Source organism: Bos taurus, chromosome 9 (genome assembly GCF_002263795.3).
Source record: "Bos taurus isolate L1 Dominette 01449 registration number 42190680 breed Hereford chromosome 9, ARS-UCD2.0, whole genome shotgun sequence".
NCBI classification, from domain to species: Eukaryota; Metazoa; Chordata; class Mammalia; order Artiodactyla; family Bovidae; genus Bos; species Bos taurus.
This window is the reverse complement of record NC_037336.1, coordinates 97,407,580-97,428,982: the sequence shown is the minus strand read 5'-3', so window position 1 is coordinate 97,428,982 and position 21,403 is coordinate 97,407,580. Positions and strand designations below refer to the sequence as shown.

Below are 21,403 nucleotides of genomic sequence, written 5' to 3'. Positions count from 1 at the left end.
GGCTTTAACAATCCGTGAACCAGGAATTTCCAAATGTTGAAGCTGGATTTAGAAAAGGAGAGAAACCAGAAATCAAATTGCCAACTTCCATGGATCGTTGAAAAAGCAAGACAGTTCCAGAAAAACATCTACTTCTGATTTATTGACTATGCGAAAGCCTTTGACTGTGTGGAACACAACAAACTGTGGAAAATTCTTAAAACAGATGGGATACCAGACCACCTGACCTGCCTCCTGAGAAATCTGTATGCAGGTCAAGAAGCAGTAGTTAGAACTGGACATGGAACAATAGACTGGTTCCAAACAGGGAAAGGAGTATGTCAAGGCTATATATTCTCATGCTGCTTATTTAACTTATATACAGAGTACATCATGCCAAATGCCAGACTGGATGAAGCACAAGCTGGAATCAATGTTGCTAGAAGAAATATCAGTAACTTCAGAAATGCAGATGACACCACCCTATGACAGAAAGCAAAGAATAATTAAAGAGCCTCTTGATGAAAGTGAAAATGGAGAGTGAAAAAGTTGACTTAAAGATGAACATTCAGAAAACTAAGATCATGGCATCCGGTCCCATCACTTCATGGAAAATAGATGGGAAACAGTGGCTGAATTTATTTTCCTAGGCTCCAAAATCACTGCAGATGGTAACTGCAGCCATGAAATTAAAAGATGCTTGCTCCTTGGAAGAAAAACTGTGATCAACCTAGACAGCATATTAAAAAGCAGAGACATTACTTTGCCAACAAAGGTCCATCTAGTCAAAGGTATGGTTTTTCCAGTGGTCATGTATGGATGTGAAAGTTGGACTGTGAAGAAAGCTGAGTGCCGAAGAATTGATGCTTTTGAACTGTGGTGTTGGAGAAGACTCTTGAGAGTACCTTGGACTGCAAGGAGATCAAATTAGTCTATCCTAAAGGAAACCAGTCCTGAATATTCATAGAAAGGACTGATGCCAAAGCTGAAACTCCAATACTTTGGCCACATGATATGAAGAACTGACTTATTTGAAAAGACCCTGATGCTGGGAAAGATTGAAGGCAGGAGCAGAAGGGGATGACAGAGAATGAGATGGTTGGATGGCATCACCAACTCAATAGATATGAGTTTGAGCAAACTCTGGGAGATAGAGAAGGACAAGGGAGGCCTGGCATGCTGCAGTCCGTGGGGTCGCAAAGACCTGGACACGACTGAGCAAGTGAACTGATCTGAATGATGTTTAAAAACAGAAGTATCTACTCTCAATATCATTTAATATAAGGAAGGTATTTCAACATAAGTAGAAAGCATGACCTCCAAACAAAGGATTTTCTTTCAAATGGGAAAAGTTGCTTTCATTGCTAGTCAGAGGTAAAACCTCACTCCCTGCAGACTGGACTTGAGCAACACACGTAGCCCTACTTCCACTGCCCCTGGAAGGGGCTGCTTCACTTTACCTGAAAGACTCAAGCGCCACCATGGTTTAGAGCCTCTTAAAATTGAAGTGTATTAAAAAGCAGAGACATCACCTTGCCGACAGACGTATGTCTAGTCAAAGCTATGGTATTTTTAGTAGTCACATAAAGATATGAGAGTTCAACTATAAAGAAAACTGAGTGCTGAAGAATTGATGCTTTCAAACTGTGGTGCTAGAGAGACTCTTAAGAGTCCCTTGGACTGTAAGGACATCCAACCAGTCAATCCTAAAGGAAATCAGTCCTGAATATTCATTGGAAGGACTGATGCTGGAGCTGAAGCTCCAATACTTTGGCCACCTGATGCAAAGAACCAACTCATTGTAAAAGACCCTGATGCTCTGGAATATTGTAGGCAAAAGAAGAGAGCAGAGAAGCTGAGATGGTTGGATGGCATCACTGACCTAATGGACATGAGTTTGAGCAAACTCTGGAGATAGTGAAGGACAGGGCAGCCTGGCATGCTGCAGTCCATGGGGCCGCAAAGAGTTGGACATGATTTAGTGACTGAACAAGGGCTTCCCAGATAGCTTAACTGGTAAAGAATCTGCCTGCAATGCAGGAGAGCTGGGTTCGATCCCTGGGTTGGGAAGATCCCCTGGAGAAGGGAAAGGCTACCCACTCCGGTGTTCTGGCCTGGAGAATTCCATGGACTGTATAGTCCGTGGGGTCACAAAGAGTCAGACACGACTGAGCCACTTTCACAAACTAGTGACTAAACAAACAACAAAATTGAAACCGGATTGATGTCCAGAGTTTAGCAGAAGTCTGTGAATACACAAAGCCCGGTGGTTTTTTCCTTCCTGTACATTTCCTTCAGAAGTGATAGTGGTGGGGTCTCAGAAATTTTTATGTGATTCTATATTAATTCTCTTCCAATACACTTTGAACGCGTTTCAGCAACGGAATTGCTCAAATCCTACGACCCAGTATCTCTTCTTGAGAAAATGAAAGCAGAAATTACAGTAACGAAACAGAGCAAAAATATTATATCTATGCATGTAGGTGTGTAAACATATATGCATGTGATATATGTGTGTGCTCTTGAATATAACTAAAGCTTAGAGTAAGACCTATTTCTTCAGTCCCCTGTAGTAGGGAGGCCTGACGTGAGTGCCCTATTTGCGAGGATAGGAATCAAGACATATGTAGAATTATTGCGACTCTGCTCTCTTGGTTAAAAACCTGATTGCCATTTGGGGCATCTGAAATAGAGCATGCTTTGAAGTGAAGCGTGGTAGCCATTCTTTTATAGACAGCTCAGTTACGACAGTGGGATTAAGAAAGCGACCATGTGTGAACAGACTCTAGCTGCTGCCTCCCTCTGACTAAATTGTGAGAAGGTAGTCAGGTATGAAAAGCCTTTTGTTAAAGAAACCATTTCATTCGGAGTTCTCTTTTCTGTTCATTAAGCTTTTATTGAGGTGTAATTGACATCTGATGGAACACACGCATTGAACATTTGCAGCTGGGTTAGTTACGACACACACACACACCTGCGAAACCACTGCTGCCATCGGGCGTGAGCATCTCCAGTGCCCCCGAGAGTCTGCTCGGGTTACGTTTTGTCTTTTGCATTTTCTCCCTCCCACCCCTCCCTGTCCCCCCATCCCGTCCCCTGTAAACCACCGATCTGCTCTGTCGCTGAAGATTGGTTTCCATGTTTTAGAATTTTCTGTGGGATTACAGAGGATGTACTTTTTTTCTTTTTTCTGCTTTCGGCTTCTTTCACGCAGCAGAATTATTTTGAGATTCACGCATGTTGTTGCATCTGTCCACAGTCGTTCCTTTTCTCTTGCCGCGCAGTATTTTGTATGGATATACCTACCACAGTTTATCACTCACCAGCGAGGAACGTCTGGTCATTTCTGGTTTGAGGTTATTAGAAATAAAGTTGCTATGAACACGCTTTGACAAGTTTCTGTGTGGACATATGCTTTCCTTTCCACTGGTTGGATCTTTCGAAGAGGATTGGCTGGATCTTGAGTTGGGTACGTGTTTACGTTTTTAAGAAACTGCGCAGCCGTTTTCCAAAGCGGTTGCACAGTTTTATGTTTACGCTGTAAGGGTTTCCCTGCCGGCCCCACGCAGTTCTCTGATGCTCTCTGTTCTCGCCCCTCCTCACTCAGTGCTGTGCACTAGAGCTTAGTGATTAAACAGCAGCGCTCAAGCGGCCTCGTCCTCCCAGGAAACCCAGGCGTGCCCCTCCATTCTGAGTCCTCTGGGCTTCTCCTGCATTCTTCCCCGATCCAGGGCCCGGAAACCCTGTTAGGACCGTGAGCCGAAGAGTTCATTCATTTCCCACCTCTCCTGAGGTGCTGTCCTTCATCGCCACCCAGTGTCTTGAACATCATTGTTTCCAATAATCAGAAGGAAAGAGACACAGAGGCGCATACACACAGAGGAAAGGTGACGTAAAGACAGAGGCAGAGATGGGAGCGAGGCATCTGTGTACAGAGGAACGCCAGGACTTGCTTGGCAAACACCAAAAGCTGGGAGGGAGGGCAGAAGGGGTCCTCCCTGTAGGTGTCAGAGGGACTGTGGCCCTGAAGACTCCTTGATCTTGGACCTTCTGCCTTCAGAACTGTGAGCGAACAAATCTGTGTCGTTTCCAGTCCCCTGGTTTTCGGCAGCCCTAGCGAATTAGTACATCAGCGCTAATGTACCCGGCGTTGCACGTGTTCCCAGCATTTGTTCTGTACCTACTGCTTCCGTCTCCCTGCACTGAGATCGCCACATGCTGGTTGGTACTTAAGGATCCATGGTCACATCTGGACGATCTGGTTCCCGTATTTTCAGCGTGCCACTTGACTAAACAGAAACCTCACAAAATTGTACTGAGTCAGACAGCACATTTTATATCAGTTCAGTTCAATCGCTCAGTCGTGTCCGACTCTTTGCGTCCCCATGGACTGCAGCACACCAGTCCTCCCTGTCCGTCACCAACTCCCGGAGTTTGCTCAAACTCGTGTCCGTTGAGTTGGTGATGCCATCCAACCATGTCATCCTCTGTCATCCCCTTTATTTTATATGAAAGAGTACAAATTATAATGAAATAATTATCAGTGCCTTTTAATTCTGCTCAAGATTAGACTATGTTTACTATTTGAATAATACTTCTCAGGCAAATCAACTAGTGAAAGAAAACTCCTTGGAAATCTCTAAGTCCCATCCCCAGTAAGTTCTGATAGATCTTACAGTGGAAACTGGGAAGGATTTTGAGACAGTGGTCACAAGATTCCTCACTGTTTGTGAAAATGTTCAAATATACTCAGTTGATTCTGAGTGAGTCTCTTCCCAGTTCAATATCAAGTACCGCTCCAACTCAGTTATGATCTGAGGAAAGGGCCTTTGTTTTCTACTTTTATATAAAATTCCTCCTGGCCTCCACCACACATTTAGATGCCTGGTGGATGCTCAACCAAATTTAATTTGACATTTAGGCAAAAGCTGAGCCATTAACCTCGCCTTTTGTTTTGTACGGAGCCATTTGTCCTCCCCAAGAGGAATGGGCGTCAAACAGCATGCTTGGCCCCCTCCCGTCTTCCTTCGTAATGACTCAGTGATACCCCTCCCCTTTGGCGTTCGATCATGTATTGCGTGAGCTGTCTCTCGTTAAAGGGTTTTCATAAAATTGAGTGCCAACAGGGTAAGTTTTCCTGCCAAGCATAGGCTTGGAGGGCCTATGGCTCAGTGACAAAGACTCCGCCTGCCAATGAAAGAGACACAGGAGGTGTGGGTTCAGTCACTGGGTTGGGAAGATCCCCTGGAGGAGGGTATGGCAACCCACTCCAGTATTGTTGCCTGGGAAATCCCATGGACAGAGAAGCCTGGTGGGCTACAGTCCGTGGGCTCGCAAAGATTCAGACACGACTGAGCATGTAAGCACGCACACGTGGGCTTGGGGAAGAAGAAATCTGACAGATCTTCTGGGGTCAAAAGACTGCACACAGTCTGTCCCGTGTTGGGAAAGCCAAGAGTGAGTGTTGTCAGGAGTGGGGTATTAGGGCTTCTGTTCAGTAAGCAGTGGCTGCCTGGGGATCACCCACGTGATGAGAGCACAAGCAGGAAGCTCTGGGGGTGTGCATGTGTACACACGTGTGTACACGTGTACATATGTGTACACAGGTGTGTGTATATGTGTACAAGTGTGTACACCTGTGTGTATATGTGTATGTGCTCAGGAAGGTCCCCAAAAGATATTCAGAAGCATACTCCTGGATCTGATCAAGGTGCAAGGTCTGTGAGGCTGGACACTGGAAAAGGCATTTCTCTCGTCATGCAGTGTTGAACAGGGGGCACATGTTAAGAACAGAGTTGCCAGGAGAGAGGGGCTGCCTGAGTCGGGGAAGATGATTTGGACGTGTGTGATTCTGTAGTAGCCCAGGCAGAAAATCCCTGCCTGTTTTCAGATGCCCCCCACTGTGAAGCTGCCTCCACTTACGTTCTTTTGTGGTGGCAGGAAGTGGAAGTGCGGTTAAGTGGGCAGCATGACGACCTAGATTCTCACAGCATGTGAGTTGAAACTCGCAGTCTGATTTATGCCAGGCCACCCTCACCCCTGATGAGTTATTTAACCTCAGTTAATAGTCTCACATTCTTATCTGTGAAAGTAGAAAGTCATGATGACCTGTTGACACGTGGAAAACATCAGGCTTTGCAGGTTGAGTAGTGGGTTTGGTCCTTCGGCTATAGCAGAGCTAAGACACAGCAATTGTTGGGGGAAACAGAATCTAGAAATTGTCTTTCAGATCATGGAAAACCTTTGAAACTGTATACTATGTTGTGTTGTTTTTGTTGCTGTTATTGCAAAACTCTAAAACCCAGTGTGGTACTGGCGCGGTATCTAGATCCAAGAGTGCACACTCTTAGAATTTTCTGTAGAAATAGAGCCTCGGGTTATTTTCCATAAATTGTTAACCTCATGCCCCAATCTCTCCAACCCACCAAGGTTTGCTTCAGTCCTTCCAACCAATTGCCTCCTCTTCCTTGTGGATCTAACCTCACCGATGGAAGGGAGGGAGGTGGGGCAGAGGGTCTCCGGGATGCACCTGAGCTCTGTGCCTGGGCTGCACCCACTCCTCTTTCCTTCCTTTTAGTGAATCAGAAGGGGACAGGGCCCACCTACCTAGATTGGGATAATGTTTGGGGATGTGACTTGACCTCCATTTCATTTTTTTGCACACCAGTGTGATAAGCATCGTCTGTGTGGCGGGCATTGAGACCCAATAATGGGCAAACATGATCCTTGTCCTGATGGCTTTACATTCTAGTGATAAGAGGCCAACAGTAAACAATATCAGTTCAGTTCAGTCACTCAGTCACGTCTGACTCTCTGTGAGCCCATGGACTGCAGCTCGCCAGGCCTCCCTGTCCATCACTGACTTCTGGAGTGTGCTCAAACTCATATCCATCTAGTTGGTGATGCCATCCAACCATCTCATCCTCTGTTGTCCCTTTCTCCTCCTGCCTTCAATCTTTCCCCGCTTCAGGGTCTTTTCCACTGAGTCAGTTCTTCACATCATGTGGCCAGAATATTGGAGTTTCACCTTCAGCATCAGTCCTTCCAGTGAATATTCAGGACTGATTTCCTTTAGGATGGACTGGTTTGATCTCCTTGCAGTCCAAGGGACTCTCAAGAATCTTCTCCAACACCACAGTTGAAATGCATCAATCAATCAATAAATAAACAGTATCTATGATAACAGTTAAAATACACAGAAGGTCACTGGTCAGTTCAGATTGAGTAATGAAGAACTACAAAAGTTCACTGGCACGTGAGTGTGGTCTCCCCATAGAGAGGAGAGACCTTCGAGTGCAGAGTGAGATGGGAATTCAGAATGGACTGCCTGGGGCTCCGTCACCAGTGCTAGATTACTGGAATAACTAAAAGCCACCAGGAGCCATGGAATCTGGGATGTCGCTGGGGCACCACTGCCCAGCCCGTGTGCTCTACAGAACCCAGTCGTGTCAGTTATTGGAAAAAAGTGAACAAGTTTCACGTCCATAGCTCAATAAGCAGGAGTCCCTTTATCAAGCCAGTTACCATGTAAAGTCAGTGTTCTCCAGGGCTCTCTGCCAACCACCTCCTCCCCCCTCTCCTCGTTTTATTCACCAAGCACCGGCAATCTCACTGGCTCCCAGGCTGGAATCGTCCTCTCTGGCTGATGGGTCTCCAGAGCGTTTTCCAGCTGTGGTCTTTTCCTTGAGTTTAAGAGCCACGTGCTGAACTGACTTCTGCACACGCTTGGTGACAGGCCAGAGACATCCCACACGTGGCAAGTGCAGAACCGAAAGAAGTCTTCCGTCCGTACTTCCGGTCCCACTCCTCTCCCAGCCGTTGAGCTCCGTCAGCGAACGTCACCGATGTCCCCGCCTGGACTAAGGCCACATCATGTGGCACCGAGGTTGCTGAGGACAGTCAGCCCTGGTGCCTGCTTTGGCACTCACGAGCCCCCTAAGCCCGTGTCCTCACCTGCTCCTCCCTGCGCTGGGGTAGTTCACTGCTGCTGTTGTCATGGGAGGGATGAGGGAGTCATCCATCCATTCACTCAGCACATATTTTTGAACTCCTCCTACAGACAAGTGTTAGGTGGCAAGACCACAGAAACACAGGCGTTGGCCCTGCCCACCTGAGACTTGTCTAAGTCGGTGGATTGAATAAATAATGTGGGAAAAGCACTTAGCAGGGAGTTTGGCACAGTAGAGGCATCCAATAAACGTTTAAGAGGAGAAGCTAGACATAGCCTGAGTCTCCCTTCTGCCTCAGGATCATTAACCTCTGAGTCTTTGCAGCTTTACTTCCCATAATCTAACTCTGCTATCACCAAAATCAGCGCCCTGTTTGGAGAAACTGCTGCCCACAGACTCACTGACTTGGGCGGCCCTGACCTGGCCTGTGGTGGCTCCTCAGACCGTCTCTGGTCCCTTGATCTGTGCCCTACATGAAGCCCAGCGCCTGACACTTTATAAGAGAGCAGTGAGTAATAGAATTATAGTTTTTTTAATTTCATTAACATGCTTTTTTATTATTATTTATTATCATTTAATTTAGTCTCTAGATGAAGATTTGGCTTTACATTTGTTTAGAACCCAGTAGAAAATCTCCATCTTCATGTAGAGTAATTAGAAAGGTGTTGATTTTATAACAGTGGTCTCTAGGATTTGGGGATATGATCTTGAGGTTTCTTAAAAGTGGAGAAGTCCACAAATGTTAGTAAAAAAGGAAAAGAGCTCAGTTGGAGACATGCCAATGCCATGTCATCCCAAACGTCCATCCATCCACATCTCTCTGGCCTCATCACTTAGTCCAAACTATCTTTCTCCCAGGAGGATGTCATAGTGTCCATGAGACCTCTCCTTTTCTTGCCACACCCTAAGTCACTCATTCCACAAAGTTAGAGGCATTTTCTTAAACATAAATGCCATCGTGTTACACCCCTGCTGAGAACTTTGTGTGGCTTCACGTTGTCTAAGAGTTGAAGCCTGACTGTTTAGACAAAGGCTTCTCTTCCCACAGTCGTTCCCACCTCCTCTAACCTCATCTCACCCCACCCTCCCCTTGCTTGCTGTGCTCTCATCACACTGGCCTTCCCCTTAATTCTTCAGACACACCCAGATGTTCCCCCTAAAGGGACCTTTAACCAGCTATTCCTTCCCCAGAGCCTCTTGCATCATCAGATCTGTGTGTGGCAGGCCATTCAGGGATCGGTGTAACATCCTGTCCCCAGGCCTTCAATCAGCCACCAGCCACCATCACATGATTCCGTCCTATTTTCTTGCCATCACTGTCCATTAGCTAAGCAAAGTCCCTTTCCCTTTCTGTCAAGTGGGTGTTGCAAGCATTGGACACCCTGGATGAGGCCGGATCAGCTTAATCCAAAGAAGTGGCCCGGTTGAAGGACGATGCTGTTTGCAGCCTAGACAAGTAGTATCCATGGCTTAGCTTGAAACAGGCTACCTACTGCACACCTCTTAATCCTGCAACTTTGTTGGCCTCTCTTTTCTTCCCGTTTGCCTTTCCCATGTGTCCCTATTCATTCATAGTCATTCTGTCATCTGCTCAAACAGCTGGGGAATTTGGCCAGCTCTGGAGAGACCAAAAGATGGCCCTTGGATTAATGGAGGCAAATATTCAAGCAGGAAACCCTTTCTGTAAAAGACTGGACAGCAGTTTAGGCTTTGTGGTCTGTACAGTCTCTGTCACACCTACCCACCTCTGTCGTTATAGAGCAAAAGTAGCCATAGACAAAATGTAAAAATGGCTGTGTTCCAATAAAACTTTATTTACAAAAGTATATCGGGGGGCCAGATTCAATCCCAGCTGGAATTTGCTGACCTCTCTAGATCAGAGTCTGGAGAGAAGGTTAAATAACTGACTTTTCTGGGGTATGGGCTGTGAGAGTGGCTCAGGCAGTGTGGGGGCAAGGAGCACATCCAAGGGCACCTGCCCCTCTGTTTTTTCCTGTTGACTCTATCCTCTTGCAGCCCTGACCAGAAAAACAAGAGAAAAAGTACTTTAGAATTAAATTGTTATTTATTGAGAGTTATATAGGGCTTCCCTGGTGGCTCAGACAGTAAAAAATCTGTGTGTAATGCAGGAGATACAGGTTGAGAAGATCCCCTGGAGATGGAATGGCAACCCACTCCAGTATTCTTGTCTGGAGATTTCCATGGACAGAGGAGTCTGGTAGGCGACAGAGAGAGTCGGAGAGAGTTATATAAGATATTTTATATATAAGTTATATATAAGTTATATAGTTATATATAAGATATTTTGTTGTTGTTGTTGTTTTAAATACCCAAATACCTTTTCTGATTTTCCTTCAATATTCTGGTTCAGGGCCTTTCTCCAGATGTGTCTTCCTGGAAGTGAAATCTCCAGAAATCCCCAGATTCTTACTCCTGTAAGGAGCACATGTGCTCATGTGTTCATTCAAGAGGTTGCAAAGCTGGAATTATGAATCTCTTTCATACATTGTTTCAAGTAAACTTTAAATTCCCCACAGTTATGGGAAGGAAGAAATGTGGTGATCACACAGACTGAAGGTTCTGAAGTCTCCGGTCTTCAGGGATTGTTAGAGCTACCCTGTCGCTTCACAGATCCCTGTTTCCAAAACTGGGTTCCCAGGCCGGCTGGTGGTGTGGCTGTTCCCACCACCTCCCAGGTTCGCTCCAGCCTCCCCGACCTCTGACTTCTTGAGAGGAGCCCTTGCAGGGTTCCTTTTCTAGGTTTTCGATGTGAATTCAGTCGGATATGTATGGCTCTATCTAGTTGAACTTTATACTTTTTAGGGAAACATTTTATCATGTTATACACTGCTTTCCTGGCTATGCGTGCATGCGTGCGTGCTAAGTCACTCCAATTGTGTCCAACTCTTTGCAACCCTATGGGTTTTAGGCCCCAAGGCTTCTCTGCCCATGGGATTCTCCAGGCAAGAATACTGAAGTCGGTTGCCATTTCCTTTTCCAGGGAATCTTCCCGACCCAGGGATCGAACCCACATCTCTTATGTTTCCTGCCTTGGCAGCTGGGTTCTTTACCACTAGCACCACCTGGGAAGCTCCAGCTACATGTAAAATGAAAAACTCAATTCGGAAAATAATGTTACCATGTGCAAAAAGTTCTTAAATTGTTAATATTTTCGTGCTGCATTCATCTAATGATACCACAGAAATTTCATAATACCTCCTCATTTTGCGATATTTTCATGGTAGAACTGTTTTAAGCTGTCTGCAATCTATTTAAAGGTGGGTTCTTCATTTCAAACTACTCTACTTCAGAGGACCTCGGTTTAATGTTTCTGAAAGGAATGAAAGTCAGCATTCTCCTAGCATTCATTCATCCACTCATCTTACGGATGAATGAAGGACCGTGGAGAGATCCCCCTGCAAGGTTTTTGTGATCTCATAGCAAATAAATGTATCTTTTTTAAATCACTCTGTGTCAGTAATAATTTCTTATGTTAAATACCTCCTAATATTTGGAGGCACTGGGCTGATTCTCCACGCATTAATATTTCCTATCATGAGATTTGGGGATATGCTAGAACAATTTATTTCACAGCGGGGTTCCTATCTAAACAAGATCTGTCTTCTTATCTTTCTCAATTTAGCAGAATGCTATTGCAGCTTCTAGCTGCTCCTAGCTGTTTTTCACAAAAGAAAAACCAAAGACAAGATATGTGCATGAGTTGGTGTATGTTTCAGATGGCGTCTTCTGAGTGGTGCCACATAATAGCTCTATGCAAATGATGTGACCCAGGAAGTATTTTATGTTAAATCTGGTGTTAGCTCTCTTTAGCTATATACACTGACAGTCTGAATACAGTATGCTCTGAGATTATAACTCAGAAGCACTTAACTCATGAATGTAATTTTAAGCATCCTTAGACTTTTGCAAATATAATTTTGAGAATTGAAATTAATTGTACTAGGTGGGGGGATAAGAAAGAAATATAATTTTCCATGAGATGCATTTTCCTTCCATAGGCCAATACCATTTGGAGTTTTGTTTTTTTTATTTCCTTGTTACACACAGCAGTTATTTTATTATAATTTTCCTGCCATTTATAGTTACTTTTCAGCATTTGTTTAGTGGTATAAATACCTTAGTAAGAAAAGTTGGAGTGTTGCTGATAAATCAAATCATTTTAATGAATTGCTATAAAAGAGGGGTGACGTCTTTGCTTTTAAAATTTTAACTTTTTAAGAAAGAAAAGGTGTTTATTTTTAAATGATATATAATTTTATTGAAATGTTTACAATCTAAAACTTCTAGAAGTTAATGGTTTATATTTGGGTTCAACCCGTCAATAGTAGTTATTTTTAGAAACACAATATGTAAGCTATACTAAAATAATGTTCTCAAAGATTGACACCATCTGGAGGAAATTAACAGTCCATGAATTCTTATAGCCATGCTTTATATTCTGTTTTGCATAGCTTGCTTGTTATTAATGGTTCAAAACAACCTAACTCAGCTACACTTAAGGTGTCATATAAACCTAAGACAGAGACTTACATTACGTGACTTGTAGAAACAGTAGCTTAACTTCCTAGTTTCATTTTTAATTTTTGAAGGAATTCAGAACTTTGATGGAGGCTGAGGCGTTGATATGAAATTATAAGACGTCGTTTCCTAACCCGAACTAATTTTATTCCGTTTTAAGTATTTTTTCACAGGTGTCCTCACTTCCCTGTAGTTTCTTGGTTTGACTAAAACTCATTCTTGCCTTTTAGGTCTTAGTTTATACTTTACTTTTTTAAGGACAGTTTCTCTGCCTAACCGACGCTGGAGTAAGCTGTCTCTCATCTGTCCTCCAAAAAGTGTCCCAGGCTTATTATCTCACCAGCAAACAGAAGTCCTTGAGGACGAGAACTCTGTGTTCCCCTCCCTTCCTTGCCCAAAAGAACCAGCACACAGTAGCTTCAAAACTGTGTGCTGAATGTGAGTTGGGGATCCTGACATTGGCTCATAAAGGTGATGGAGGACGATGCGAATGGCAGGCTGTAAAATACCGAGTTTAGCACAGAATGGAATTTTATAAACAGAAGGCTTACAGGAAATCAGGCAGTGAATCCATGTAAACCAGAGTCTTGCTGATAAAAGTTTCCTGAGAGAGATTGGATTGGAGCTGAACCCTGACAGTTTTTTGGAAAGTGAAGACAAATTGAAGAATCGTACACATAGAGATAAGAGCATTAGAGGGTGGTCCCGAAGCTACAAAGAGACTGACCTGAGAGAAACAGAAAGATTTATGAGTGGCAATATGGGAGATACATACTGCAGGGTGAAATCTAAGCCAAAGAGGGCTCTGGAAGCCAGAGGAAGACCTGGGGTCGTAATACATTGGCCTTAGGTAATTAATTCATAATTTGACCAAGAACTGCCATGGTGAAAGCTATTTTAGAATAATCTTGCTGTAACGTATTTTATTTAAAGTTTTTATCAACAAGGGAAGCCATTTAGTTTGTTCATTGTCATCGCTCTACAGGGGCCGAATGCTCTGAGGCTTGAGTCACCTTGCAAGCCCTTCCACAATCATGTCTGACTCTTTTGCGACCCCATCGACTATATACAGCCTGCCAGGTTCCTCTGTCCATGGGATTTCCCAGACAAAAATATAGGAGAGGGTTGTGATTTCCTTCTCTAGGGGCTATTCCCAACCCAGGGATCAAGCTTGTGTCTCCTGCCTTCTTTACCACTGGCCCACCAGGGAAACCCAGAGACAAGTTAGGTGGTCTCTAAAGTCATCCCTGTGGTAGCACTTAGCTGCACTGAAACAATTACTTTGTCGTCCTCAGCCCCACTGGACCCTGAAGAAAGGGACCGTGCCTTCTTCACATCGGCAGGACATGGCATGGAGTGATTTTTCTAAAGTTACTGGCAGGATGGATGAATAAAAGTGAATCAAAAATATAAACATAAGGCGTCTTCATCTTAGGTATGGTCTGTACACTGAAATACGGGGCCTCTGCAAGTAAGCTTACAGAGCCGGGGTCAACTCGTGTGTGTGTGCAGCAAAGAGAACCGGATAAAGCCAGGAGGACATGAGCAGAGGAGGCAAGAAGAAATTGGAAGAAGCAGTTAATGAGCTTGTGTCAGATCTGCCAGGGCCTTAATAGGATTCTGATTCCAAGCTGACTAATGGGCAAGTGAACTCACTTCAGGATTTTGACTTGGCTGCTGGGAGGAATCTTGAAGGTCATTCAACTGTTGAAGCTCATTTTAATTTCTAAAAGTTGGATCTATGAATTAGTACCTCGGATCAGGGGGCTCTCCAGCGACGGGGACTGCTCACTTGGCTAACTCGAGTAATGAACTTGTGCGACATATGTGGGCTAAAGATGTTATCCCCAGCGTGTCTGCAGGGAGGTGCGGGCTCGGGTACTTCTCTGTCGGTCATGCACTTGGGCAATTAGTAGGTATTGTCGCTAAATATAGATGAAAGTGCATTTGGTTTCAGAGATTTCGGTCATTTATTTATTGTTTATAAGCAATCTCTTAACTAAAAGGGATTCACAGTGACAGTTGCTAAGAAGATAAACTTGAGTTATTTAATGGTGTAGCTCTCTCCCTCTAATTATTTTTATCTAATCAAATGCTTTATTAAATTCCCAGGAGTCATCGTTGCTCATGTACAAGTAGTCTGAAGAGAGCTCAGTAAGATTGCTAACTGGAGCATAACAGCTGTGTGACTGCAGGACAAACTAAACAGCGTGTGCATTTTCAAGGGTCAAATGTTAGCTCAATCTGAGAGCTAATTTTCTCCTTCCAGTGAGGAAATTGCACTTTTTAAACTCCTCAATGATTTTATACTTAACATTTTTATTCTAATATTCATGGGTTTTTGTTGTATTTCAAGTTCTACTATTGCTAAACATAATATTTCTCTTAATTTTGCTTTTTGCTGGGGTCAAGGAATAAACCAGCTGTACTACGTAACTTAGCGGTCACCTTCCACGCTCTGTACTTTCCCTCTCTTCTGTAGACCTGGAATGTTTTCTCTAGGTCCACGTGCTGGAATCTTGATCCTCCTTTAAACGCCACTACATTCATGAATTCTTTTCCTACCTATTGTCTGAACATGATCTCTTCCTCCTCTGTGCCTGTGTTAGTCGTATAGCACTGCATAAAAAACATATCACAAAGCTTACGCTTTTCAACTGTGGTGTTGGAGAAGATTCTTGAGAGTCCCTTGGACTGCAAGGAGATCCATCCAGTCAATTCTGAAGCAGATCAGCCCTGGGATTTCTTTGGAAGGAATGATGCTAAAGCTGAAACTCCAGAGCTTTGGCCACCTCATATGAAGAGTTGACTCATTGGGAAAGACTCTGATGCTGGGAGGGATTGGGGGCAGGAGGAGAAGGGGACGACAGAGGATGAGATGGCTGGATGGCATCACCGACTCGATGGACATGAGTGTGGACGCCTCCACAGACTGCTCGAGGACCCTCACAACGTGGCCGTTCTCTTTCTCAGAGCCGGTGACCCGGGAGAGAGCACAGGCGGTTTGTGTCTTTTCCGGTCTAGTCCTGGAAGTCCCATGTTGGGATTTCTGCATTTTCCCTGCAGTTCAAGCAGGTCACTTCATATAATGTGGGAACAAAGTACACGAAAGCATGAAGACCAGGTGGTGGGGATTTGGGGGAGCGTCTTAGAGGCTGCTTACCGTTTCCTAATCTTTAGCATAACTTCAAATATTCTGCCCTGTGTTACGCTTACGTGTGTCCCTTCCCTACCTGCTCTGTTAGATTTTCGTTTTCTTTAGAGTCTAGACTTGCTGCCTTAGCTTTACATATCTTGAAAATTTTGGCACATTGCATTCAGTATATGTCACGTTCATTTGAGAAGCTGGAACCACAGCCTCTCTCTTAGTGGGTATACATGAAAATGTATCTGTGACAAAATATCAGACAGAGATGGAGAGGTTTTGGCAGAGAGAGGGAACGTAAAGGAGATCAAGTGTGTGTGTGTGAAAAGAGAGAAAACGGATGAGGTAGAAAACTGTGCATTTTATCAGAAAACTATGAAAAAAAATGGGTACCATTTTGTAGGTACTAGAGAACTAATTTTACACGAGTTTCAATGTTCAGATGACTGTGGAACAGTCTTCTACTTTCTGTCCTGTATGTGAATGCCTCACTGTTTTACTAGGACTCTCTCAATTATGCTTAATACTTTTATTAAAATAAACACCAAAAACATTTTGTACTGGGTTATAGCCAATTAGCAATGTTGTGGTGATTACAGGTAAACAGATAAGGGACTCAGCCATGCACTTACCTGCATCCACTCTCGCCCTCTCCATCCGGCTGGCACATGACACTGAGCAGAGCTCCATGTGCTGTACCATATGTCCTTGTTGGTTGTCCGTTTTAAATAAAGCGATGTTTACATGACCTTCCCAACGTCCCTGACTGCCCCTCCCCCTGGCAACCATAAACTCATTTTCTAAGTCGGTGAGTCACTTTCTGTTTTGCAAGTAACTTCATTCATATAATTTCTTTTAGATTCCACATATAAGAGATGTCTGGAGAAGGAAACGGCAGCCCACTCTAGGATTCTTGCCTGGAGAATCCCACGGACAGAGGAGCCTGGCGGGCTACAGTCCATGCGTCACTAAGACTCAGACACGACTGAGTGACTAACACACACACACACACACACAGATGTCATATGATAGTTCTCCTTTTTGAATAAAGGGTCTTTGGATCACTCCTTTAATAAAAGCAGGGACATCGTTGCTTACAAATAACTCTGAAGTCATGTCAAGTGCAGCATTTGTATGTGATTTTTTTATATATGTTGGGAACTTTATTTAGCTTTTGATTAACTTCTCTGTAACCTGGCTCACTGGGGTAAAATCATTTTCTGGATTGGTCAATTAACATTTATGTGCAGTCAGAGCAAAGGGCAGAGAGGAATGTCAGAAGGAAGAAAAAGACCCATGAGAATATAGGTCCTGGCAGGTCCTCCTCAGAAATGTCACTCATATCCATCTCCTCATTTCCACTCCTAGATCCGCCAGCACAATGTGGTCCTATCCCTTAGTGACTCATGTCAGATGTATTAAAATGACCTCCAAAGACTTTTCTCAGCTGCTAAAGAGTGCTAACTTTTTTCACTGTCCTCTTTCACCTTCATCAAGGGGCTCTTTCATTCTTCTTCATTTTCTGCTGTTAGCATGGTGTCATCTGCATCTCTGAGGTTGTTGATATTTCTCCCAGCAACCTTGATTCCAGCTTGTGATCATCCAGACCAGCATTTTGCATGACGTGCTCTGCATAGGGGCTTCCCACGTGGCGTTAAAGAACTCACCTGCCAATGCAGGAGACGTAAGAGATGCAAGTTCGATTGCTGGTTTGGGAAGATCCCCTGGACAGGGGCACGGCAACCCACTCCAGTATTCTTGCCTGGAGAAACCCATGGACAGAGGAACCTGGCGGGCTATAGTCCATGGGGTCACAAAGAGTCAAACACGACAAGTCACTTAGCATACACTCTGCATAAAAGGTAAATAAGCAGGGTAACAATATACAGCCTTGACAATAAACAGTTCCCAATTTGCAACCAGTGCATTTTTCCATGTCTGGTTCTAACCGTTGCTTCTTGACCTGCATACAGGTTTCACAGGAGGCAGGTAAGGTGGTCTGATATTTCCATTACTTTAAGAATTTTCCACAGTTTGTTGTGATCACACAATCAAAGGCTTTAGTATAGTCAACGAAGCAGAAGTAGATGTTTTTCTGGAATTCTCGTGTATAGTACAATGGATGTTGGCAATTTGATCTCTGGTTCCTCTGCCTTTTCTAAATCCGGCTTGTACATATGGTAGTTCTCAGTTCACGAACTGTTAAGCTAAGTGAAGTCGCTCAGTCATATCCAGCTCTTTGCTACCCATGGATTGTAGCCTACCAGGTTCCTCCATCCATGGGATTTTCCAGGCAAGAATACTAGAGTGGGTTGCCATTTCCTTCTCCAGGAGATCTTCCCAACCCAGGGATTGAACCTGGGTCTCCCACACTGTAGGCAGATGCTTTACTGTCTGAGCCAATAGGGAAGTCCATGTACTGTTAAGGTTAGCTTGAAGGGTTTTGAGCATTACCTTGCTAGCATGTGAAATGAGTGCAATTGTGTGGTAGTTTGAACTTTCTTTGGCATTGCCCTTCTTTGGGATTGGAATGAAAACTGACCTTTTCCAGTCTTGTGGCCACTGCTGAGTTTTCCAAATTTGCTGGCATATTGAGTGCAGCACTTTCACAGCATCATCTTTTAGGATTTGAAGTAGCTCAATTGGAATTCCATCACCTCCACCAGCTTTGCTTGTAGTGATGCTTCCTAAGACCCACTTGATTTCACACTCCAGGATGCCTGGCTGTGAGTGAATGACCACACCATCATGCTTATCTGGGTCATTAAGACCTTTTTTGTACCCTTCTTCTGTGTATTCTGGCCACCTCCTCTTACCTCTCCTGCTTCTGTTTGGTCCTTACCATTTCTGTCCTTTATTGTGCTCATCTTTGCATGAAATGCTCCCTTGGTATCTCTGATTTTCTTGAAGAGATCTCTAAAGCAGAGCAATTGATGTTCTATGAGTTGACAAAGTGGTGTAAGTTCTTTTGGACTTATTTTAACTGAAACATATTTTAACTGAAAGGCAAAACTATAAATGTGTACTGTTGTCTAGACATGAAAGAGAACGCTTTCTATTCTTCCTTCTATTAATAGGGATGGAAAGAATATATTTGCTAGACGAGTGGCTACATGCCACGCATCTTAACATCTCTCTGGGACCCTGCCAGAGTCCACAGTCCATACTGACTGCTTTGGCTTTTATATAAGTTTTCTTTCTATTTTTCTTCTATCTGGTAATTGCCAAGCTTTTTTTTTAACCTAGTTATATATAGGCAGATTTTTATAAACGCTCTCATAGTTTCTCCAGTGTTTCTCTGTATTGATAGCAGATCAGGGGTCTGTAAAGGCTGAGTCAACCACATTGCTAAAATCAGAATGAATAACCTTTTTCACAGAACGTAGTCCTGAAAGAACGAGGTAAATATGGCAGGTCCATAGGGTCGTCTAGAGGGGGTGAGGTGTGTGTGACTTGTACGTGTGTGCAAGCCTGACTCTGCTCCTAGAAACAGGCAAGCATTGTATTTCATCGTCTTTAGTGGGGAGGCTGTTAGAAGGGAGGAGGCTGAAAATTCAGAACACAGTCAATACCCAATTGAAAAAGGCCCCGGGAATGGAAATGGCCCTGAGGGGCTATCAGTGGGCTCAGAGCAGGGAAATGGAAGCACATAAAAACCTCAGTGACGCTCTGACTCAGACGGATTGACCATCATCCTATTGGCTCAAGACACTAAAATACCAAGGTTTCCTTTCCACTTTTTGTGTGTGTTATATATTGTTTTGAAATAAGTAGGAAAACAAAAATTTTAAAATATTGTAAACTATTATGAAGTTATCTTCTGTTCTCTTATTTTTAGGGGAAGAGCTTTTCTCTGTTAAGAACTGGGTATGAAATGAAAAATATTTTGTAGTTTGTTATCGTCACTTAGAAAATAGGTTTATCAAGATAAAATCTAATGACTTTCTTACTATTAAAATTGCCTTGGGGCTGATCTCAAATTAATATATTATTTTTGTCTCCTTTTTGTCATAAATTCATGCAGTTGATTTACTAGTAAAAAAAAAAAATCGTGGTTACTTGGCAGATTTTTTTCTGTGGTCTTTTAAGGAAGACCAAACTTTTTAGGACTTATATATATTGATTTATTAGTACTCCCCTAACTTTAAGAAATTGAGTATTTGACTAGATTGGGGGAGCATAATAGACAAAATCTTGTCATAGAGGAATCTCTGTTAGATAATCTTTTATTTCTAAATTCTACTTTTCTATTTGCCAATGAGATATGAATGACTCTTTAACATGCTTTGATAATTTTTCTTTTGACCTGGAGGAAGTTTGGGTTTATATACTGTTTAATATTATAGCTAAATTCAAGGATCATTTATTTAAAATCTTACAAGGCCTGGTGCTATGAGAATATGGATATCAAGTAGACTCAGTGTCTACTTTCACAGAGATCATAGTCTTACAAGAGAAGAGAAACATAACAATATCATGATGGAATAGTGAATCATTAGAAATATATGTAAGTGGATGGCATGATGAGTAAGTTAATTGGGTATTATAAGTCAAAGCCTTCTAGAAAGAGCTTGTGTCTGAACTTGGATTTAAATAGCTGATTGGTCAATATGGTTGTATGAAAAATAAAAGTTAAGAAAATCAATCTTCATAGTTTGCAAGGCGTTTCCAGTTTTGCAGAGGTAGCATTGATATGTGTGAGCCCAGGGCTTAGCAGCACAGTTCTCCTCATGGAGCATGCCCTAAGCGACCCTACAAGATTCCGGAAAGTGTCCTAGGCCGCACGTTGCATCTCCAGCCTGAGGAGGACTAGAGGAAATGTCTTTGCCTCCGCAGGAGCCCCGTCCTGGTTTTCCAGTGCACACACCGCCACGTGATCTGCTTGGACTGTTTCCACCTGTACTGCGTGACCAGACTCAATGATCGGCAGTTTGTCCACGACCCGCAGCTTGGCTACTCTCTGCCTTGTGTGGGTAAGTCTACCACTGTTTCCTCCATTTCTAATTGATTAAGAACAGAAAAAGGAGAACTGTTGATATAAAACTATCTTAAATATACCCAATTCCCTAATGAGGAATTGGAACTCCAGAATCTATTTGATCATGGTTGGGCAAGAAGATTAATGTTTGAATCACAATATAAAACCCTAGGGTTTGAAGGACCTGTGTTGAACTAGAAAATGTATAATCTACATAAAGGCATTGAAAATAAATTTTAAAATATTATTCAGCCAATGTATACAAAGTATGTCTATCAATTCACCCTGAGAAGTAGAAATTTATTAACCTGGATTTAGAGCAATTTTTTATCATACACCTCTATTGCTAAAAGTTTTGAACACCTACATAAATATTATATGAAAGAACATGTATTTAAAAAGAAAGAATGATACAAAGCTGAAATATCTGTTTAAAAGCTTTATATCTTCCAACATTTCAAGACATCCTTTACTTGTGCTGTATCGTTATCATTAGATGTTTTTTTTTTAATGAGGTGAAATTCACATAACATACAATTAACCATTTTAAAGTGTACAATTCAGTGGCATTTTTTGCTTTAATAGTGTTATACAGTGACCACCACCTCTTTCTAGTTTCAAAACTTTTTCGTCACTCCATAATAATATTCTATATCCATTAAGTAGTCACTTCCCATTCTCTATTTCCCCCATCATTTGGCAAGCACTACATGTGTTTTTGTTTTTGTTTTTTTGTCTCTATGGACTTGCCCATTCTAAATATTTCATATAAAAGGAATCACAAAATCTGTGACCTTTTGTGTCTGCCTTTTT

The 21,403-nt window shown here is 43.0% G+C and overlaps 1 protein-coding gene across 8 annotated transcripts in view; it reads left to right on the top strand.

The window, feature by feature from the left end:
• The window catches only part of PRKN (parkin RBR E3 ubiquitin protein ligase), a 1,234,790-nt gene that overhangs the window by 763,612 nt on the left and 449,775 nt on the right, over positions 1-21,403 (top strand). For all 8 annotated transcript variants that reach the window (XM_024996692.2, XM_024996689.2, XM_024996685.2 and 5 more), the window contains one exon: positions 20,449-20,585. In XM_024996692.2, the coding sequence (XP_024852460.1) occupies positions 20,449-20,585 (137 nt within the window). The remainder of the gene's footprint in view (positions 1-20,448; positions 20,586-21,403) is intronic.